We start from the raw sequence: 20,346 nt of genomic DNA, 5'->3' as shown, positions 1-20,346 counted from the left end.
TGATTTCATGTTTATCAGGTTTTATATTTCCAGTTACATGACAGCCAATCAGGGCTGGCTATACAAGGCACTTAGCCTCGTACTAAGAAATTTGAACAAAAATTTGACTAAATATCATACTTTATCGCAAATTTGCCCGCCCCTCTCCAATCGATCCCCCGTCCAATTCAAACGGGGACCAAAATTATGACAGCCTGAGTCGAGGTTCGAACCCCTAGCGGTGCCCTCAGACTAAAGTCATATCCGTCAGGCGGGAATTGGCCTTCAGCCGCTCCATAAGTCCTTCCACGGATTTGGAGTATTATCTGCACTCGCCCCCTATTATCTGGTAAAGCTGTAAAGGCTAGCTGCAACCAACAGCATTAGAGTAATCCAAAAAACACGTCACGTCAATACGTCATAGTATTTTGACCTATTTTCGTATTTAAATCCATACAAACATAAACCAGGATGAAAATGTCCTCGTACCAATAGACAAAAATTTCTAATTTGTACCTCATAAGGTTGGCAACCCTGCATTCTACTACTAGTCTGTAGTATTAGTTATGTTAATTTATTATCTTCTTATTAGCAGTCTGTGTAACCATAATATTATGGCAGTAGAATTGTGGTGCTAAAAGTCAGTTATAAATATTCAGGGTATGACTTTAATTTTGTAATGCAATCCACAGTAACCTAACAAAAAAATATAACTGTAAATTTACGATAAATTTAATATTAAATTCAATATTACTAAATTGCCAATTATTAGCTTCGTGAAGTGCACTAACTCTCTGATAGAAAGTATAATTTATTAATTCTTGATTAATTGGACAAACTCTTTAATAGAAATTATTTGAGATAATTCCTATCGCATATTAAGCAAAATATATCTAATAATATATTTTATACATGTAAAATATTTTTAGTAATTAAATCTATCTAGGTCTGTAAAATCACGCTTCTATTTTTTAAATTCTATAACAAGAACCAATCTTATCTATTATATGTGTGTACAACAAAAGTTATGTCGATATGAAATTTTTTACAAGTTAACTGAGTTAAGTTAGTTGACCCCGCAAACATTGTTTTGCCATATAAATTAAAATCGCTATTAGAATATAGGGGTTTGTAATATAAGGGTGAAAATTTACGGTTGTACATATATTTACATATACATATATTTTTTATAAAAAATACTCCAAAAAATAAAAATAATATGTTAAAAAATAAAAAAACTCAGACTCAGACCTACTGAATATGTATATAAAATTTCATAAAAATCGGTCAAGCCGTTTTGGAGGAGTATGGTATCTAACATTGTAACACGAGAATTTTATACATAAGATTATTATTTATAGACTCTGTAATGACGTGTGCGGTATATATCACTTAATCATATTAAGACATTACTGTCTATTATCTGTATTTGCCAGGTATAATAACAATACCAAACTCTAGAAATCAGGCTTAAAATCCTGTAACAAAAGCCATCTCATCTAATCTCACATCCAAACATAATTTCACGTCAACAAAAGCCAAGTTGATAATCCGAAAACAATTTACGCTGACTTGTAGACATTGAGTTTGGAAGAAGGCGACACCGCTGTTTATTTAGTGATCAGTGTTTGCCCAGCAGACTGAATTAATGGAATATTTAAGTTAAGCCGATTCCGCGGTACTTGGCCTGCTTCAATCCGGCTCACCTAATCTATAAAGCGCAATACTACTATAGTCGGAAGGAATTTACTTTAAATAACTACGCTATCTCATGCTGACGTTTTATCTAGTTTTTCTAGATTTCCTTAAGCATACAAATAGCTCTATAATATATAGTATAGTCTTTGTATTGTAATTGTAATTGTATGTTGGACTCCATTCTCCGCAATTAGCCTCTCATTCGGGCCTTTGTGCGTGTAGAGCCAGACTACTAAAGTAGCCAGCCAAGCTCCCAAAAGCGCAGAAGACTCCTGGTGTCTTCGCAGGCTTCACGGAGCGACCTCACCGTTCCGAGGATTTGTTTTCGTTGTTGGGCCACTGCCGTGCACTCCAGGATTACGTGAGCCGCCGTTTCTTCAGCTTCAAAGCAGCCCCGACAAAGGGGGCTGTCTGTAGCATCAGTATAGTCTTATTTATATGGCTACTGTAACAGCGTATTCCAGCTTATAGGGAACTGTAACTCCATTATGTAACGCATTTGTTGACACTTCTGCAATCAAATCAGAAATCATTTATTCATGTAGAACTTGTTACCCGCTTATGAAAATCAGGTTTTTTGTATAAAATCAATTCAAATTGTTAATTGTAAAATATTAAAATCATTTGGTTTGCAGTTTTGTATGAAACACTTACAGATATAAGCTAGGATTCGCAACAGAAACTCTGAAATAATAATAGTTTTGGCCTATTCACACAGCGACATCTAGTCCAAAGCTAAACAGAGCTTGTGTTGTGGGTACTAAATAATTATTACAAATATATATTTTTTTGGAAACATACAAAAAAAAACACCCAGACTTATACAACCAATTATACTCATGAATACAAATGTTTGTACCAAGTGAGGAATTTAAACCCGCGAGCATTGGAAGTAAGATCACCGAGGCCATAAGTTTTCAAATTAATATATTAGTTATTCCTAGTTTCGTATTTTGAAGTGAGTCGCAGTCGTCGGACAAATAGTAAATATGTACGTTTAAGTAAATCTTGCAAATCCGCATGCTATTTCTAGCAGATTAAGTATACATAAGTAAACAAGGTAAGACTTGTTAATATAGCGCTAACAAGTTGCAAAGTTAAGTCACGAACTAAAATGGAAAATCTCTAAACATGTTCTATAGAAGTAGTTATTTTCTACAATTGACGGCCTCAGTGGTCCAGTAATTTTGCACACCGCTTCACTTCCGATGACTGCGGGTTCTATTCCCCGCACTATGCAAACATTTGTATTCATAAGTATGATTGTTTGTATTGGTCTGGATGTTTTCTATGTATAATATGTATGTATTTATGAAAAAAATATATCTATGTATTTGTATCAGTAATCTAGTATCCATAACACAAGCTTTAGCTAGCTTAACTTGGGTCTAGATGGCGCTGTGTGAATTGTCCTAAGATTTTTATTATTATTTGTTTAGATGTTCTCTATGTATTCGGCAAAAAATACTTTCCCTGAATTTTCACCCTTCTACCCTCAACTCCTATTTTTAAATAGCGATATAAGTACTTTAATAATTTTCTACTTGACAGTCGATAACTGATTTATTTATATGGCAAAACAACATTTCTCGATTCAGATAGTAATATTATAGATTATGTACGGACCTTATATGTTCATTTCGTTTTCCACAGATCAAAAATGGTGGTCATTAATCTTGTATCTCGCTGGAAAGTTCTCGATTACGGTGTCATACAGTTCTGTCTACATTTATGTGTCGGAAGTGTTTCCCACTAGCGTGAGACAATCATTATTAGCTATATGTTCATCAACAGGCAGAATTGGTTCAACTTTAGCACCACAAACTCCACTTCTGGTAAGTGTACCAATTATTTCATAATTACAGTTTTAGATACCGTCGTGGCTTAGTGGTTAATTACTGTGTAATTCACAACCAAGAGGTCGTGAATTCAAATATAGCCGACAATAAAAAGAACTTTGATAATTGACTGAATCTCCGGTGAAGGTAAACACGAACCAAAAATAATCCGAGAGACTGCGATAGGTTTGCCTCCGGCTACGTTGGATTCAAAATATACTGAGAGAAGTGCAGGCATGTCAGGTGTTGCATTCACCACAACATAGACAGTTGACAATGAGACGCCTCTGACTATTCCATCTGAGAAAACAGTCGTTTTGTTTTTGTAAGTTTTTATGTAGAATAAAGTTTAACTTTTGTTCTACAACAAAAATAATTGTTGTTCTACAATAAAAAAGATGAAACAATACAAATACAATTTAATTAATAATACAGATAAATTTAGTTTAATTAAACAATGATATGCAAAAATATCCTTCAAACTGAATTAGAAAAATAAATGAGGAAAAAATCTGAAATATACTCATAACATTAAAGTCTAATTCCACAATTCAGTTTCTGAAATGGACTGAAAATCGTGATTTTATGTTGATAAGTAACCAGTATGTTACCAGGTTAGTTCAAACACTTTTGATATTTTTGACGAAATTTTTATTCTCTCTCTTATTATAATACTTTAAAAAGATTTCTGTTTAATTTTAATTTTGTCTGTTTCGTGACATGTTCTATAATTTCCTTATGATTTCACTAATTATATATAAGGAACTTATGATTATTATGACTATTTTTGCTATAAAATTGTACTCTAATGCTGAGTTAGATAGCTAATTTCGTCATAATCTATTTAAATATATAAATGAACAACTATTTTCCTTGGTTACAACATTACTCGTAAACGGCTGGATCGATTTCGCTAATTCCTTCTTTGCTGTTTGTAATATTGTCAGGTTCTTATTAAAAGAAATTATGGATTTTTTTGTATTATTAATTATGCTAATGCGAATCCCATGTTAATTATTAAAAAAAAATTAAAACTGGACAAAGATTGCTTGTCAACAAGTTTTTTTTTATTGTTATCAATTTTTTATAGGCGCAATATTATGACAACTTGCCATCGATATTCTTCGGGAGCATAGCGTTGGTTGCCAGTATTTTAGTGTTCACCCTACCAGAGACAATTAACATGCCATTACCTGACACTATAGAGGAAGCGGAACAATTATCAAAAAGAAAACAGCCCAAAAATCAACCATAAAGCAAGATGATACCTGTACACAAATACGTTACAAAATGATAATGTCTATGGTCAGTGGTGTCTGGCCAGTTACAAATCGTATAGTGTAATATTTACCTATGTTTTGTGGTACCATAGCACACGGAATTTCTGAATTAAATAGAACTTCTCTTAAGGGTGACCCTAGATGTCTATGTTCAGTGGTTTTTTGACCAATTACAAGTCGTATAATGTAATATGCACCTATATTTTATTGTTCAATAGCACCTAGAATTTCAGAACAAAATAGAACTTCTTTCAAGGATTTCCCAAGAGTTGCTCAGGGTTGTAAAAAATATCTGTGGTGTCTTTGTTTGTAGATGCTGTGATGCTCAATACAGCTTCTTGATTTTTATAATAAACCCATTCTATATTGTACCTGCCAATTATGACCATTCCAATTTTTATTACCTAATTTTGAATTGTATAATTTGTATGAAGTCGCTGAATAGATTTTGTATTAAGGATATATGCAATAATAATTAAGGGTCGTTCATAAGTTATGTAACAAGTTAAGGTGTAAGTCGTCAAAGTGTGACAAAGAGAAGAAATGTGACTTATGTACATTATACTTTTAATATTAAATCATTAACTATCAAAATGTGACAAACAGGAGAAATATTACTGAAATTAATGTAACGTTATATATATAAAAATTAGTTTACTACTTATATAAAAGAAAAACTTGTTAATAATAAAAAAAACTACGATATTGACGTGAGGGTGCAGGCTCGCCCTACCAATTTGCAATCAAAACAAAATAATCTTGACGAAATATGTGCAAGACTATGCTTCTAACTACCCCTTTTAGGATATTAGTCTTGAAGACATGTATATAAATTTGAAAGCTAAAAAAGTATGTATATTATAAGTAATCTTTGGCTTGCTTTTTGTAATAAATATTTATAAAACTATATTTAAACAGAATATTAGCTGCCTTTACACGATATATTCGTTCGCGCGCGATTCAGCGCGAGAGAATCAGTGCGTGCAAAAATAAGTGATTTAATAACTTTTTTCTTCACTTTTCCTCGGGCATTCATACCACTTTCTTTTAAAAAAATATTTTTTACAGTATTTGTATGATCTTATTCCCCAGTTTATGATTTATAAATTATCAATAACTTTATGTTTTACGTGAAGCACAACATTAACTGCCTTTATACAATATATTCACGCGCTATTTTGCGCAGGAAGTCAGCGCGCGCAAACATGGAGTGACTGAATTTGATATGTTTCTTACTTCACTCCGGAAGAAGTGAAGTAAGAAACATATCAAATTGATGATTCAATACACTTTCTTTTAAAATTTTATCTTTTATTTCTCAGATCTACTTTTCAATTGTTTTAAAATTATCAATAGTTCATACGACATATTCTCTAGCGATTTGGCGCGGAGAACCGGCGCCCGTAAACATGAATGATTGCTTTAACATTTTTTTTTTGTTGACTCTTCTGCGTGTTCTCGTGTATGATTCACTTCAATTCGTTCGTTTTTTATTTCTCAGAACCTATTTTCCAAAGACACATTTAAGATATATAAATTACCAATCATTACATAGTATAAAATAAAGTCGCTGTCGTTGCCTGTCCCTATGTACGCTTAAATCTTTAAAAGTACCTACACAACGGATTTTGAACCGGTTTTTTTAATAGATAGAGTGATTCAAGAGGAAGGTATATATATACCTTCCTCTTGAATATAATAAATAATACATGTACACCCGGGCGAAGCCGGGATGAGTAGCTAGTAACTCTATAATTATGTCTTAACTCTATAGTCCTCTGTCCGCCATTTTGCAATGTTAATTAATTATTACAAAAAGGCGCTAAAGCACGCACAATTATTGTAAGCTGGAATGCGCTTACTGTTTGCGTGCGCGGTATTTCTCGTTTTCTTTGTCTACATTTGCATGCACATTGTTTCCTACGTTTCCTATTCGCGCGTGAAAAAGCTTACGTTAAAGGCAGCTTTTTATGCTAACAATGCTCATTATGACGAATGCCAAATTTTGATGCTAAATTTTAGGTTCATTTTTGAACTAATATATTTATAACTATATACTACCTGTTATATGTCATTATACAAGAATGTAATATTATGTTATCTGTGCTACGAGTTACAGCATGAAATGTTATAAATCTTACAATTGAAAGTGACACATTTTGTTTACATAATTTAAATGACAAACATGCTCATCTGATGGTAAGTGGTAACTGTCGCCTGTACATAAACAGCAATATGGACATCACATCATTATGTTAGCATTCATTCATTGCCTTTGTACATAATTCAGATGTTATAAATCTGTAGCCTGTAATTTCACTGACTTATCACACCCAAATAATACACATCAAAATAAAACGTGATACGATCCCGTGATTTACTAATAACACAAAACTTCTAAGATTTTAGAAGTTCAGAAAATAATTAACGAAAAAAAGCCTCTGGCTCGCGGACTACTAACAAATTACAAAACAGTTTAACAGCTGAAATAGGTAAGGCTGAGGTACTCTCAGACGGCTTTAAATATATTATTATAAAAGCACTCGATCGAATTATCAATATAATTCCATGAAAGTTAAATAAATTCCCGTATATAGATATAAATTTTAAATGCCAAGTTTATATATAATTTGTTGATTGTTAATATTATTTGTAATACTACTTTTTTATACTTTTGTATAGATTTAAAATATTATCAATTAATTATAATACGTGAAGCAATAACATTGTATCCACTTTATGAATATTTCGCGAACTTATCTTTACATAGTATAAAATGAAATTGCTTCCGCTGTCTGTTCGCATAGATCTTTTAAACTGTGCAACGGTTTTTAATGCAGTTTTTAGCTATAGATAGAGTGATCCAAGAATAATGTTTATATATATACATATAATGCATGTACATCCATGCGAAGCCGGGGCGGGCAGTAGAGAGTGCAAAATGCTAATATTTTTTAAATATATGCAATAAAAAATAAATAATAAATCAATAAAAAAACATTACACACGCTATCATGTATTTGAAACATATACTTTTTAGTCTCTGACAATAGAACCTTAGTAAAGTTCAAACTTATAATTTAATACATCTATATCTATATATATATATATATATATATAACTCAAAGGCGACTGACATAGTGATCTATCAACGCACAGCCCAAACCACGGGACGGATTGGGCCAAAATTCGGCATGCAGGTAGATGGTATGACGTAGGCATCCGCTAAGAAAGGATTTTGATTAATTCTACCCTCAAGGGGATAAAATTGTGGATGAAAGTTTGTATGAAACTTTGTCAATTTTAAACCGATCGGGCTGAGACTTTGCATGCATAAATCTACTATGACGTAGGCATCCCCTAATGGGATAAATTAACGCGAACGCAGCCGCGGGCAAAATCTAGTTTAAATTATAAGTTTGAACATTATTACGGCATTGATGGTCGAATTTCGACCATTGGGCTATTACTTATATATATTTAATAAGGATATGTAGTCGTTTCCCTACATAAAAACAAAAGACAAAATATAGGAGAAATAGAGAATATATTACAAAACGGAGAAGAATATTACAATTAAAAATATATGTTACAGACAAATATGCATTTGATATTGTAGAATTGTAATATTATTCTGATTAAATCATATACCAACCAAGCCTTATAATTGAATAGGATATTCAATTTCACGAATGGAATAAGTCTACCGTCTCAATATTTATTATTGTATTCCATTTCTGCTATTATCATTGTAAGGGTACAAATGATTGTATAAAAGTTATTATTAATATAAAATAAAGTACAAATCAATACAAATAATTTATAAATAGATAGAACCTACTTTTGTACTATTTGTAAACGTAATATACAATTTTATCCATATCATTATGGAGTTTAAGATTTTAATATTAATATGATCTACATATTTATGTATATTATAACATGTGTACGTTTAAAGGTGGATTTCAACCAAGCGAACAATAACTTATTATTTCTTCAGTTTCAATGTCTGTTTACTACTTTAATTTTGTGCTTCCTGTTATTTTTTGTACTCTTGGTCTTTTTTACTCTAGTCTAAATCCACCTTGAAAAATATGTATTTGTAAGAGTGTATTGCGGTGTATCTTTTTGTGTGTTTTGTAAAATGAATTGATTAAACGGATTTTGATACATTTTTTGAACCTAATAGCTTGTTTTATTTTCCTTTATAATTATTACCCAACAGTTCCCAAGGTAGATATGTATTATTAAAAAATAATTGTTACCTTTTTTAAAACAGTACAGTTAACCGTGATCTATGCCAATATTATAGAGAGAAATCCTGACATTAATATTGCGAGTCAAAACTATATGAGTTGTGCAAAAACCTTATTGGATAGATATATTCAAATTTTATCCTATATATATATCCATTCAAGTGAACCTGTTGATAACGCCTGCTATTAGTAGAAATAAATTATTGCTAAATCATTACGATCAGGCGCTTAACAAACTTAAGCTTAATTTAATTACTAACTTTATTGATACATTGTTTACACAATAAGTACATAATATGAATCAGTGTAACTATGAAGCAAATAACCAGAATACTATCTGATAAAATTATGTTTATCAACATATTCCTCGGAACTCAGAAATAACGCTCGAAAAGTCAATGAACTATATATTATAACAATATTCTTTGACATTCCCGTAATGTGTATTATAATAGTCATTTGTTATTGTAATCTAAGAAAAAGGAAATTAGATTCTATTGCAAGGTACAACATAGATTTTTTTACGTTTTTGGTAAACAAAGTTAACAGTCTGTGCTGTATTGTGTAATAGACTATATACCTGAGTATATATATTATTTGCTATATTTATTAAGTACCTATACATGTTATATACGTAAAAATTATATGATGTTTGTAACATTTTCAATATATTTTTTATACCATGTTAGTGGCAAACAAGAATACGGCCCATCTGATGGTAAACGATTACCGTAGCCCATGGACGCCTGAGGGGTGTCACGTGCGTGTTGCCGATCCTTAAGAAACCTTAATATACTCTTGAAATGATGTATGCTGTACTCTTGCGTTTAAAAAACGTGCTTTTAGCAATAAGGCCGCCTTATTGTCGATACAGATGTATTCATAAATGTTTAAAGATTCTTTTTTCTGTATAATGCAAATAAAATTATATTCTATAATATCTGTCAATAAATTAATGTAGACCAAACATTAACCATAGAGCGTTAACATCAAATATTGGTCGTTATCAATGCGCAGACAGTCTATAGTTATATATAGTTACATATACTCAACAGTTATGGAGATAACAAGGAGTAAGGTACACTGAATTGTTTACATTGCCATCCAGTATCATATATAATAATTAATAATATTTCTAAGAAATATAAATAAATAAAATAATATTTAATTAATGAAAACTAAATTAAAACTGAGTTGTAAAACATAAATAGCTGAACAAATTATATTTATCAGTATATTAAACACCTCCTAACTTCCTTGCCAATTGAGAAAAAAAACCTATGTCCATGTCGCCATGAAGCATTATATCTTCAAGTCAAAAGGTAACAAATATTGAGATTTTCTTATTACAAATAGTATGGTTTAATATACAAAGCAACGGAACATATCTAGTATAACTAAATCGATTATTTCACTACGAATATATGCCAATTGTTATCTAATTTCGTTGTACGCATTTTTTATGTAGCATTATTCGAACACCATTTAGGTATTCAGTTATCATTCGACTTCATTGATATTCAGTCGACTTTTATATATATAAATACGTTCTCAAACAGCTGTATATACCTACACGCTTGTAAACAGATCGCTATATATATGTATATATTCTGCAATCTAATAATACTACTCGACGCATAGCATATGTTTGCGCGCTCACAACAACACTTGCGTTTGAAGTATTCAAAGAACTCCTAATGTGACAATTACATTAAAACGTATTAAACAATGTATTTATCAGTGCAATTAGTGTATAAAAACTGATTTTTATTTAATTTTTACATAAAATGGTAAAGCCACGTTCCGGTTTCAAGTTAGATTTAATACTACAAGAGTTGGGTGATTTTGGTAAATACAATATATGGAATTATGCGTTTCTTTTGTTCCCCGTGTATTTGGCGGGAATGTATGGATTTGTGTACGTTTTCGAAGCACCGGACATAAATTACAGGTAAGTACACATTTTCTAATTTAAAGATATCAATAAAAACTTACGTGTATTTTTTCGGGCTACTGGAATGCTTTTGGCCGCAGCTGGCCTATACAGCTTGCACTCCAAACCCGCGGAAGGACTTATGAAGTGGCTGAAGGCTAACTCCCGCCTGACAGATATGACTTTAGTCTAAGGATATCACTAACGGTTCGAACCTCGGCTCCATGGTAATTTCGATCCTCGTTTGAATTGGACGGGGATCGAAACTTTCGTGTCATCATTGCCTTGCCTTTATCCCATTATTTGTGGTCAGCGCAGTATGTCCTCTTCTTCCAATGAGCCCTATCTGCCGTCATGTCTGAGCTTACTCTCCTTTTATGTATATCATATGTCACATTTGAGCTTACTCTCCTTTTATACATATCTTTTATCAGGGGCCCACCCGTTCCGTCCCTACCACGACACGACACCGTCCTCGACGGCGAAGACGACGACCTCGACCACAATATACGACCCAATCAAACGGGACCCTGGGCTCGCCCGAGCGCTCCACACCGGTGCAATACAATTCAAATTCAAATTCAAATTCAAATTCAAATTCAAATTCAAATTCAAATTCAAATTCAAATTCAAATTCAAATTCAAATTCAAATTCAAAAATCATTTATTCATGTAGGACATATTAGCCGCTTATGAACGTCAAATTTTTACATTATAATTTTATTTTTTTCCCTACCGTCCAGTTCGGTATATAGATCCAATTGAGAAGAACTGGCAAGAAACTCAATTGAATTAGTTTTTTTTTTAAAGCCAGTTTATTTACAATGTATATTTATATAGGTGTCTATGTCTAACATTAAACAAAATTCAGTGCATGAACAACTATTGCCATGCACACTCGTCATTCAAGTAATCGTTTAGTGAGGCTTTGCTCAGTAAATATGATTTAACAGATGTTTTGAATTTATTTAAGGGTAATTCCAACATATCCTTTGGTATCTTCTTGTAAATTTTTATACCTATTCCCATAAAAGACCTATTAACTTTTTCTAAACGATACTTGGGGACAGCAAGTTTGTCTTTAAATCTTGTATTAATATTATGAATATTGCTGTTTTTTGGAATCGATGATGACGAATGATTTTTGCAATCGCGCCTCCGATCGATCCCCTGTCTAATTCAAACGGGGATCGAAATTACGACGGCCTGAGCCAAGGTTCGCACCACTAGCGGTGCTCTCAGACTAAAGTCGTATCCGTCAGGCGGAAGTTAGTCTTATAATACCTTCCGCGGCTTTGGAGTGCACTTTGCACTCGCCCCCTATCATCCAGTGAAGCTGTAAAGGCCAGTCGCGGCCAACAGTATTAGAAAAAAATGGCGCTATCATAGCCGCTAAAACATTATGGATTTTAAGTGCATTTAAATTAAATACAGACTTATCTCAGACGAGGCTATCCCCAAGCAGATTTTCTTATCAATAATTATCGACGCGGATGTCAAGTCAAAGGTTATTTCGAATGCCACCACCATGACTCCCAGTTATATCATCACCGGAAATAGATAAAATTTTAGTGAAATGCATCTATTTTGTTCTTTTATTAATGTGTTGTTTCATTACTGGACAAAGAGTCTAATAGAAATTATTAGAATGTTTTACTAGTTTTTTTTAGAGGAGAACGAGTATAGAAATAAAACAGAAAGAACAGGATATAGTTATTAAAAAAATGACATAGCAAATGTTTTTTTAACACACAATCGTTGTCACTATACACAACTTTCATATGATATCATATAGACCGTTCAAGGTGACTTTATTAAATGCATCCAAAATAGGAAATTTAGTTTTTAGCGCGTTTACTTTTAAGTCAAAAGTGATAGTAATAATCTCAGGGCAATTCAGACAACACAGCGCCATCTAGACCCAAGTTAAGCTAGCTAAAGCTTGTGTTATGGGCACTAGACAACTGATACAAAAACATAGATATTTTTACATAGAAAACACCTGGGCGTTTTCTATGTCAATCTGGGACCGATACATACAATTATACACATGAAATGATTTTGCCGTGCGCGGAATTGAACCCGCAACCATCGGACGTAAAGCGGTGTGCAACACCGCTAGACCACCGAGGCCGTCAAAAATCTTATTGACAGTGATATAATGTCTGAAATACAGTGACATATTTCAAAATGGTGCATATTTTATATCCAAATGACACGTTACAGTTAAATATATCATAGCCTCACGATTGATATTTGTCATATTTAGTAGAAAAATCAAAAGAATAGCAATAACAGAATACAGTTTCTGTGCGTATGACGAAGACGAAGTTTTATAGCGAAATTTTATTTTATTATTTGCAAATTTAGGGATATAGCAAAAATGAATTGATCGATCGAACGATCTCAGAAATGACTTATGTACCCGATAAGTACATAAGTCATTTCTGGGGTAGAGTCGGAAACAATCTGCATCTACAGCAAAATTGTTTATCTAAACTAATATTATAAAGAGGAAAGGTTTGTTTGTTTATATTGAAAAGGCTCCGAAACTACTGGACCGATTTAAAAAATTCTTCTACCATTAGGAAGCTACAGTATCCCTGGTTGACATAGGCTATATTATATTTCCAAAAAATCAAGGATCCTTACTAAAACTCCAATATTGTAATCCAAGGTGTAAAAAAAATTAACAAAATATGCCATGCTCTGCGAAAACTTTAAAAAATAAGATCATAAATGTAATTTTAACATTGGAGAATCCTTTTGTAATTGTGTTATTAAATTAATATACCAGCTGTCAATGCATCTTAATAAATATAGTTATATAATTTAAGTCTAAATTCAAATGGCAAGCCTACGTGCTACTTTGTAGTGTAAAATCACAAATCCTTTGTCTCGTCTCCAATCACGCTACGTCAGCGTAACAAACATGACACTTGCTGTGTAAGATGGATCTCCATTTGCATAGTTAGAGACTAAAGGCAGATACATATATCACATCATTTACATAATTGAGCTGTATGATACATATAAGCTTATATAATTCCCGGCGACGTAAACATGCTGTGACAATGTAATAATAATATTTTAGGATACCTCATATAGCGCCATCTAGTCCCAAGATAAGCAGAGCTAGTGTTATAGGCAAATGTATGAACAATGACAAACAATAAATGTATGAACGTATATCAGTTGTCTAACTGATTTACGTTCATACATTTTTTTGTAAATACATACAAAGAAAACATGTAGACCGATACAAACAATCATACTCATGAAAAAAATTAATCCACGACTATCGGAAGTAAAGCAGTGTGCTTAACCGCTAGACCACAGAAACCGTCAACACTAATAAAAGTTTAATAGTTATGAACGTTCATTTATACATACAACGCCGTAATTACATTAATAAACTTTTATTAAATGTATCCGAAATGAAAAATAAAAATATCTGATAAAATATATAGTTTTAGTTTTTATATTTGTAATCGAATGTTTTTATTTTGTAGTCAATATTTAATAATTATATTTAATATATATTTTGTACATATAAAGTAATGGCGACACTACTTTTTAGATAAGCTATCGTCTGGTGAGACTGAGGTACGCAGACGAGTTGTGTAACATTTATTTGAAAAAGCACCAATCAAATTTATTCTTCTTAGCTTAAATTTCGTTCAGAATTTGCCATCAGAGTAAAAACACATTGCAAAGTGCTTAAGTTTATTTCTATTAAGATTTCTAAATAGAAATAACCTTTATTTAAATTGTGATCAACCCTTTTCTTTTCCACAACGTTCAAGCGAGATGTGACGTTTTCATAAAAAAAATGGATAGATAATAGAACGTATACAGTACGCAATCTATTGCCAATAAGTATTGGCTTTAGTTTTCGGCATACGATGAAAAATGTAATAAAAATGCCATTCTTCCTTCCTTTCTTGTCTTCGTAGTTTCTGAAGCGAAAAATATAATTACAGAGAAAACATGCGTAATGTTTACATTACATAAAAAATAAACAAGTAGGTATTTACATTATTAATATTTAGATATATTTAGACACTATGCACTACACACGCAAATTAAAAAAAAAACTGCATTAATAGTACAAACATTTGTATTCTTGAGTGTAATTGTTTGTATCCGTCTGGGTGTTTTCTTTGCATATTATGTATATATTTACAAAAAAAATATCTAAGTATATTAGATGTCTAGTACCCATAACACAAGCTCTGCTTAACTTGGAACTAGGTGACGTTGTTTAAATTGTCCAGGGTTTTATATTTCTCTAATTACACATTTCATTACAATTTCAGATGCCGAATTAACGAGTGTGAAGATAAAGAAAATCTAAATACACGGTTCACATACGCCATACCAAAAGCAAAGGATGAATATTCTAAGTGCGAAAGATACCCATTAAATGACAATGTAAGGTTAAGTAATATAACATGTACAGACAGTGAGTTTAATACTTCGAGAACAGAAAAGTGTGTCTCGTATGTTTATAGTGAGGAGGATTCGGTTGTGAAAGATGTAAGTGACAATTTTCAGACATACATTGAATATTATTTATATACTAGATGGCGCTATGCATTTGTTACTCGGCGATAAATTCCTTTTTTCCGCGTGACTTGCTTTTAAACGAATAAACATAAATTTTACCTCAAAGTACAATTTTTTAACGGATTATAACATTCCTTGAACTTGATATATTGAAATGGTTGTTTTATATGGTAATATATAACTTAAATAAGTATAAAGAGCGTCATAGTCTAATGGTTTACAATGTAATCTTATACTTACCGAAAGGTGGTAAGTTTAAATCTAGTATTTTTGTATTTCTCACTAGTCAGTCAGATCCCCGGTGATGGAAACACAAATAACAAATTAAAAAGTAATCCGAGAGACGGCAGTAGGCTCGTTCCTTACTTGGATTAAAATTTACCCAGCGAAATCTGAGTAGTTATGTCAAGGGTTGACCACGACATCTATATATGAAAATATCTTTGACTGGGGTAGTCAAAGATATTTTTTTTTTTTATTTTATATGGGTCTCATATATGTATGTTATTATTTCAATTATCATCATTTATATCTATAATCAGACTTGTGTCAACAGACTAATTTAAGGTAAGATAAACATATAACTTAAGATATTAATTAATATAGTTAATCGGGTCTTAATACGAATAATTTTATGACAAATAAAGGTTCGACTAGATTTCACTAGCCGTGATCATAAAGTGACGTGATGTCAATCTCGGTAGGCGCCAGCTGTTTGTTCAACTATCGTCACTAAATTGTCAACAAAAAATCGCGACACACAGCACTCACGCTATCACCACGCCTATTGATGCTACTGAACTTCATTTAATCTTATTTAACACTACATTCTACACTCATGATGAACTTTTAACCATTCTTTCTGTTGGAAATTACAGTACTTTTTAATATTTTTAGCCTCCAGTAGTACACATGGGAAATAGTGACTGTAAAATAATTCCTGTGACGGCTCTCTAAACTATCTATACAATACGTGACACAAAAACTTTTTTACGAAAATTGTGTGGGCATGGAGGAGTATGAAATTTCAGAGTGCATAATGCTAATAGTTTTAGTTAATTTTAAACTTTCATGTTTAATATACATTATTTAAATTATTAACCGGGTCTTAACACGAATAATTTTATGGCAAATAAAGGTATTTCCGATCATCTACTGAACGCTGGAACAAATCACTGGATTGAACTACATGCGCCTAAGATCCTCTCTACTGATCGCCACTATTCCCCACGAATGGTCCGGGAGGCGATTGTAATTAAAAAACATCCCAATTTCAACAGAGAGGATGGCTTAAAATTATCATCTGCGTGGAATCCAGTCATAAATAAATTCAAGCAAAGTTCAGTAGCATCAATAGTCAATAAGTGTACGGATACCGTGAGTGCTGTGTGTCGCGAACTTTCGTTAAACAATCTAGTGACGGTAGATGAAGAAAAAACTGCTGTCACCTATCTACATTGACATCGCTGTTACTCCAGTCAGCCCGTGACCACGGCTAGTGCAACCTAGTCGAAACGTCAAGAGAGGTAAATACCTTTATTTGCCATAAAGCTAATAGTTTTATTAGATTATGCATAAAAAATGCATTGAACACACCACCATAGATTTAGATACACACGCAAATATACTCTTTTATTTATTGTTAGTCTGTGGTCAAAATTTAACCTCTGGACAACTAGTATTAATAATCTTACAAGTATTGTATTGTTACAGTTTGACTTAGGTTGTCAAAATTGGAAACGAACCTTATTAGGAACTATACATAATGCTGCACTAATCATAGCATTGCCTCTGACCGGAGTACTATCAGATAGATATGGAAGGAAGTTGGCACTCGCCATAGTATCCCTTTGCAATGGCATAATGGGACTCATCAGATCGTTTTCAGTGAATTTTGAGATGCTATTGCTATTTGAATTTCTAGAAGCCGTTTTAGGAGCTGGCGCCTATAGTACTGCTTTTGTTTTTGGTAAGTTCCAAAATAGCACTATATACTGCTGTCATAGCACTATATTCTTATGTCGTATTTTTAATGCAGCACCTTGTATTATTTAGAATGAAGAAAAAGCTAAACATGCACAACGATCTAAATGAGACCCTAAATGCCGAAAACGAAGTTCTAGACGTAGACAGTCCCCCTGATGAAATGTACATAAATATGCATATTACGTCATATAACGTCCTCGACACTCCTTATGAATTGCCATTCCTGCGGACTATATCGGACCTGTAATTTCACATATCACACATATACCTCTTGAATTGAAACACAGCCACAAAGCAAGCTGCTGGCCGCAGAAATAAGTGAGACTGAGGTACAATGTGTACCTCGGTACAACCATGGTAATATATGTTGTTTGTTTTAGCTATGGAACTCGTCGGCGCTAAAGGCAGAGTTGTTGGAAATACTTTAATAAATTTAGTCCATGTTTTCGGCCTGATGACCCTAGCTGGCCTAGCCTGGTGGTTGCAAAATTGGCGACACTTACTTCAAGTCATTTACTCACCAGCGCTACTAATTTTCTCATATGTCTGGATACTAAACGAAAGCGTCCGATGGTTGCTCAGCAAAGGAAAGAATGAGAAAGCTCTTATGATACTAAATAAAGCAGCCAAGTTGAATGGAGTAGTCATATCTAATGAACTATTAGCACCATTACATGAACTCGATAAGGTAACGACATCTTCCGACAATGAAAAAGAAACGTTAAGTAAATCTAATAGAGATAAAAGTAATAAAGAACCTTCATCATTAATACAAGTAGCAAAATCTAGTGTAATGAGGAAAAGAGTCGCCACTTGTTCATTTCTGTGGATAACATCTACGTTTGTGTATTGTGGACTTACAATTAATTCCGTATCATTAGCTGGAAACAAATATATCAATTTCATACTAATAGGCATTGTTGAGATACCTGCTAACATTTTGTGTTTGCTAGTATTAGATAAATATGGAAGAAAGAAAACATTGATCACATCATATTTCCTCAGTGCTTGTTTTTGTATCAGCTTATCATTTTTTTCCAAAGGTGAGTGCATAAAGAACACAAATTGTAAGTTTCTTTTGGGATACCATTTTCATTTTCTTTTTTATTCTGCTAAACGAGACAATCGATATTAACTGGTCACATAAAATCTTTATGTATAATTTCTACATTGTTATTATTGTAAAATATTTTTAGTAGACATAGCACGCACTTTACTTATATACTATTATACCTTCTTCCATTGATTTATCTACATTTATATAGCTTTGTCGTTAAGCAAGTTATATAAGCATAACTAAAACAGGAAGTGCAGTTTTATAAGAATAGAGTATGTGGCCGTAATTTGTTATTTCTTCAATACATATATCTGACATTTGATCATAACAAATTTAACGTTTAGGTTCTCGAAATTGCATTTTTCTTTGGTATACTTATATGTATTTTTTAAAATAATTTTCGTATTTATATTTGTATAGTAAGTTCTACTCTTACCTTATTGTTATACTATACACACATCTTGTATCGTCCTCTTTGATGTTTGTAATTTTCTTATATCAACTAAAACTGGATTTCCTTCCTCGCAGATCAGAAATGGTGCTCACTGGGTTTATACTTGTCCGCTCAGTTTTTTATAACCATGTCATACAATTGCATTTATATTTACGTTTCCGAAGTATTTCCAACTAATGTGAGGCAGTCACTGTTGTCCGTCTGTTCGTCAATAGGAAGAATTGGAGCCGCCTTGGCCCCCAGACGCCTCTTCTGGTGAGTTTGGTAATTTTAATATTTATTTTTAATATTATAAATTTCATCCGAAATAGACTTTGTACAAAAATTGTCTGGGAAAGTTTTCCTACTTTCGTATTACTAGCACTTAACAGCTTAGTTTGTAAGCTGGATGGAACTGAGGCATGAAACCTTAATCCTTAGAAACGGCATCCTAAAGTTAGTGATGCTGTTCATGCAGGTATTTAGATGGCAATTACCACTTTCCTTCAGGTGGGGCATCAAGTAGTTTGTCATTTGACTATGTAAAAGAGGTGTAATTACAAAACCTTAACAATTTACTTTTCCTTTCGTTGGATGTGAGTACCTCAAATTAAGAACATTTGTAATCATTGTCATAATATTAGTATAGTCTTTATTATTCTGAGTATATTTGAAATAGGGAGAAAGTACAGAAAAAATCTATCTAGTCTATTAATAATACGTATGTATCGCAAATATTGACGTTAGTAATCTCAATTTTTCTCAGTAACAAATCATTGGAGGCTAATATTTATGTATTTCTTGTTTCATATCTTTGACATTATAATTGATATTAATCGTACTCGTTACATTTGATTAACCTTTGTAGCAGAGACAAAAATCTCAAAAATTTCAAAGAAAGTCTATTGCCCAACGTACAAGCTCTGCTTCAGTATATAATAAAATAGCGTAAAGTACTTGCTTATATTTTTTTATTTCAGGCAGAATACTATGATCGGCTGCCATCAATAACATTTGGCAGCATCACATTAATAGCCAGTATTCTAGTGATCACACTACCAGAGACAAATAATTTACCTTTACTCGATACCATAGAGGAAGCTGAATGGTTATCGAATAGAAAAAAAATATTAACCACCGAGAAAGATGGACTTAGTTGTTAAAAATGTGAAATGTGTTAATTCCTTTATTTGTAAGTGAATAGTGATTATGCTGAATGTAGAAGATTTTTGTATAAAATAACATATCGTATGTTAGAACAATTCTTTGCTTAAAATATGCTTTTATATTATTCCATCCATATTATCGAGCTAGACT

At 32.4% G+C, this 20,346-nt stretch overlaps 1 protein-coding gene, 1 long non-coding RNA gene and 1 pseudogene across 2 annotated transcripts in view; 2 read left to right on the top strand and 1 right to left on the bottom strand.

Moving 5' to 3' along the window:
• The window catches only part of LOC131849990 (organic cation transporter protein-like), a 22,754-nt gene extending 17,729 nt beyond the window's left edge, over window positions 1-5,025 (top strand). Inside the window, exons 5-6 of the mRNA XM_059200125.1 lie at window positions 3,331-3,512; window positions 4,606-5,025. Coding sequence (XP_059056108.1) covers window positions 3,331-3,512; window positions 4,606-4,770 — 347 coding nt within the window. The 3' untranslated portion in view covers window positions 4,771-5,025. The remainder of the gene's footprint in view (window positions 1-3,330; window positions 3,513-4,605) is intronic.
• The window catches only part of LOC131849991 (uncharacterized), a 16,530-nt gene extending 5,413 nt beyond the window's left edge, over window positions 1-11,117 (bottom strand). The window contains exon 1 of the long non-coding RNA XR_009357815.1: window positions 11,047-11,117. This is a non-coding gene — a long non-coding RNA (uncharacterized LOC131849991). The remainder of the gene's footprint in view (window positions 1-11,046) is intronic.
• On the top strand, window positions 10,667-20,346 carry LOC131849989 (solute carrier family 22 member 3-like; annotated as a pseudogene).

The sequence above is a fragment of the Achroia grisella genome, unplaced genomic scaffold, assembly GCF_030625045.1.
Source record: "Achroia grisella isolate CSIRO2021 unplaced genomic scaffold, CSIRO_AGI_Agris_v1 utg676, whole genome shotgun sequence".
Taxonomy (NCBI): Eukaryota; Metazoa; Arthropoda; class Insecta; order Lepidoptera; family Pyralidae; genus Achroia; species Achroia grisella.
This window is presented reverse-complemented; position numbering and strand designations above follow the sequence as displayed.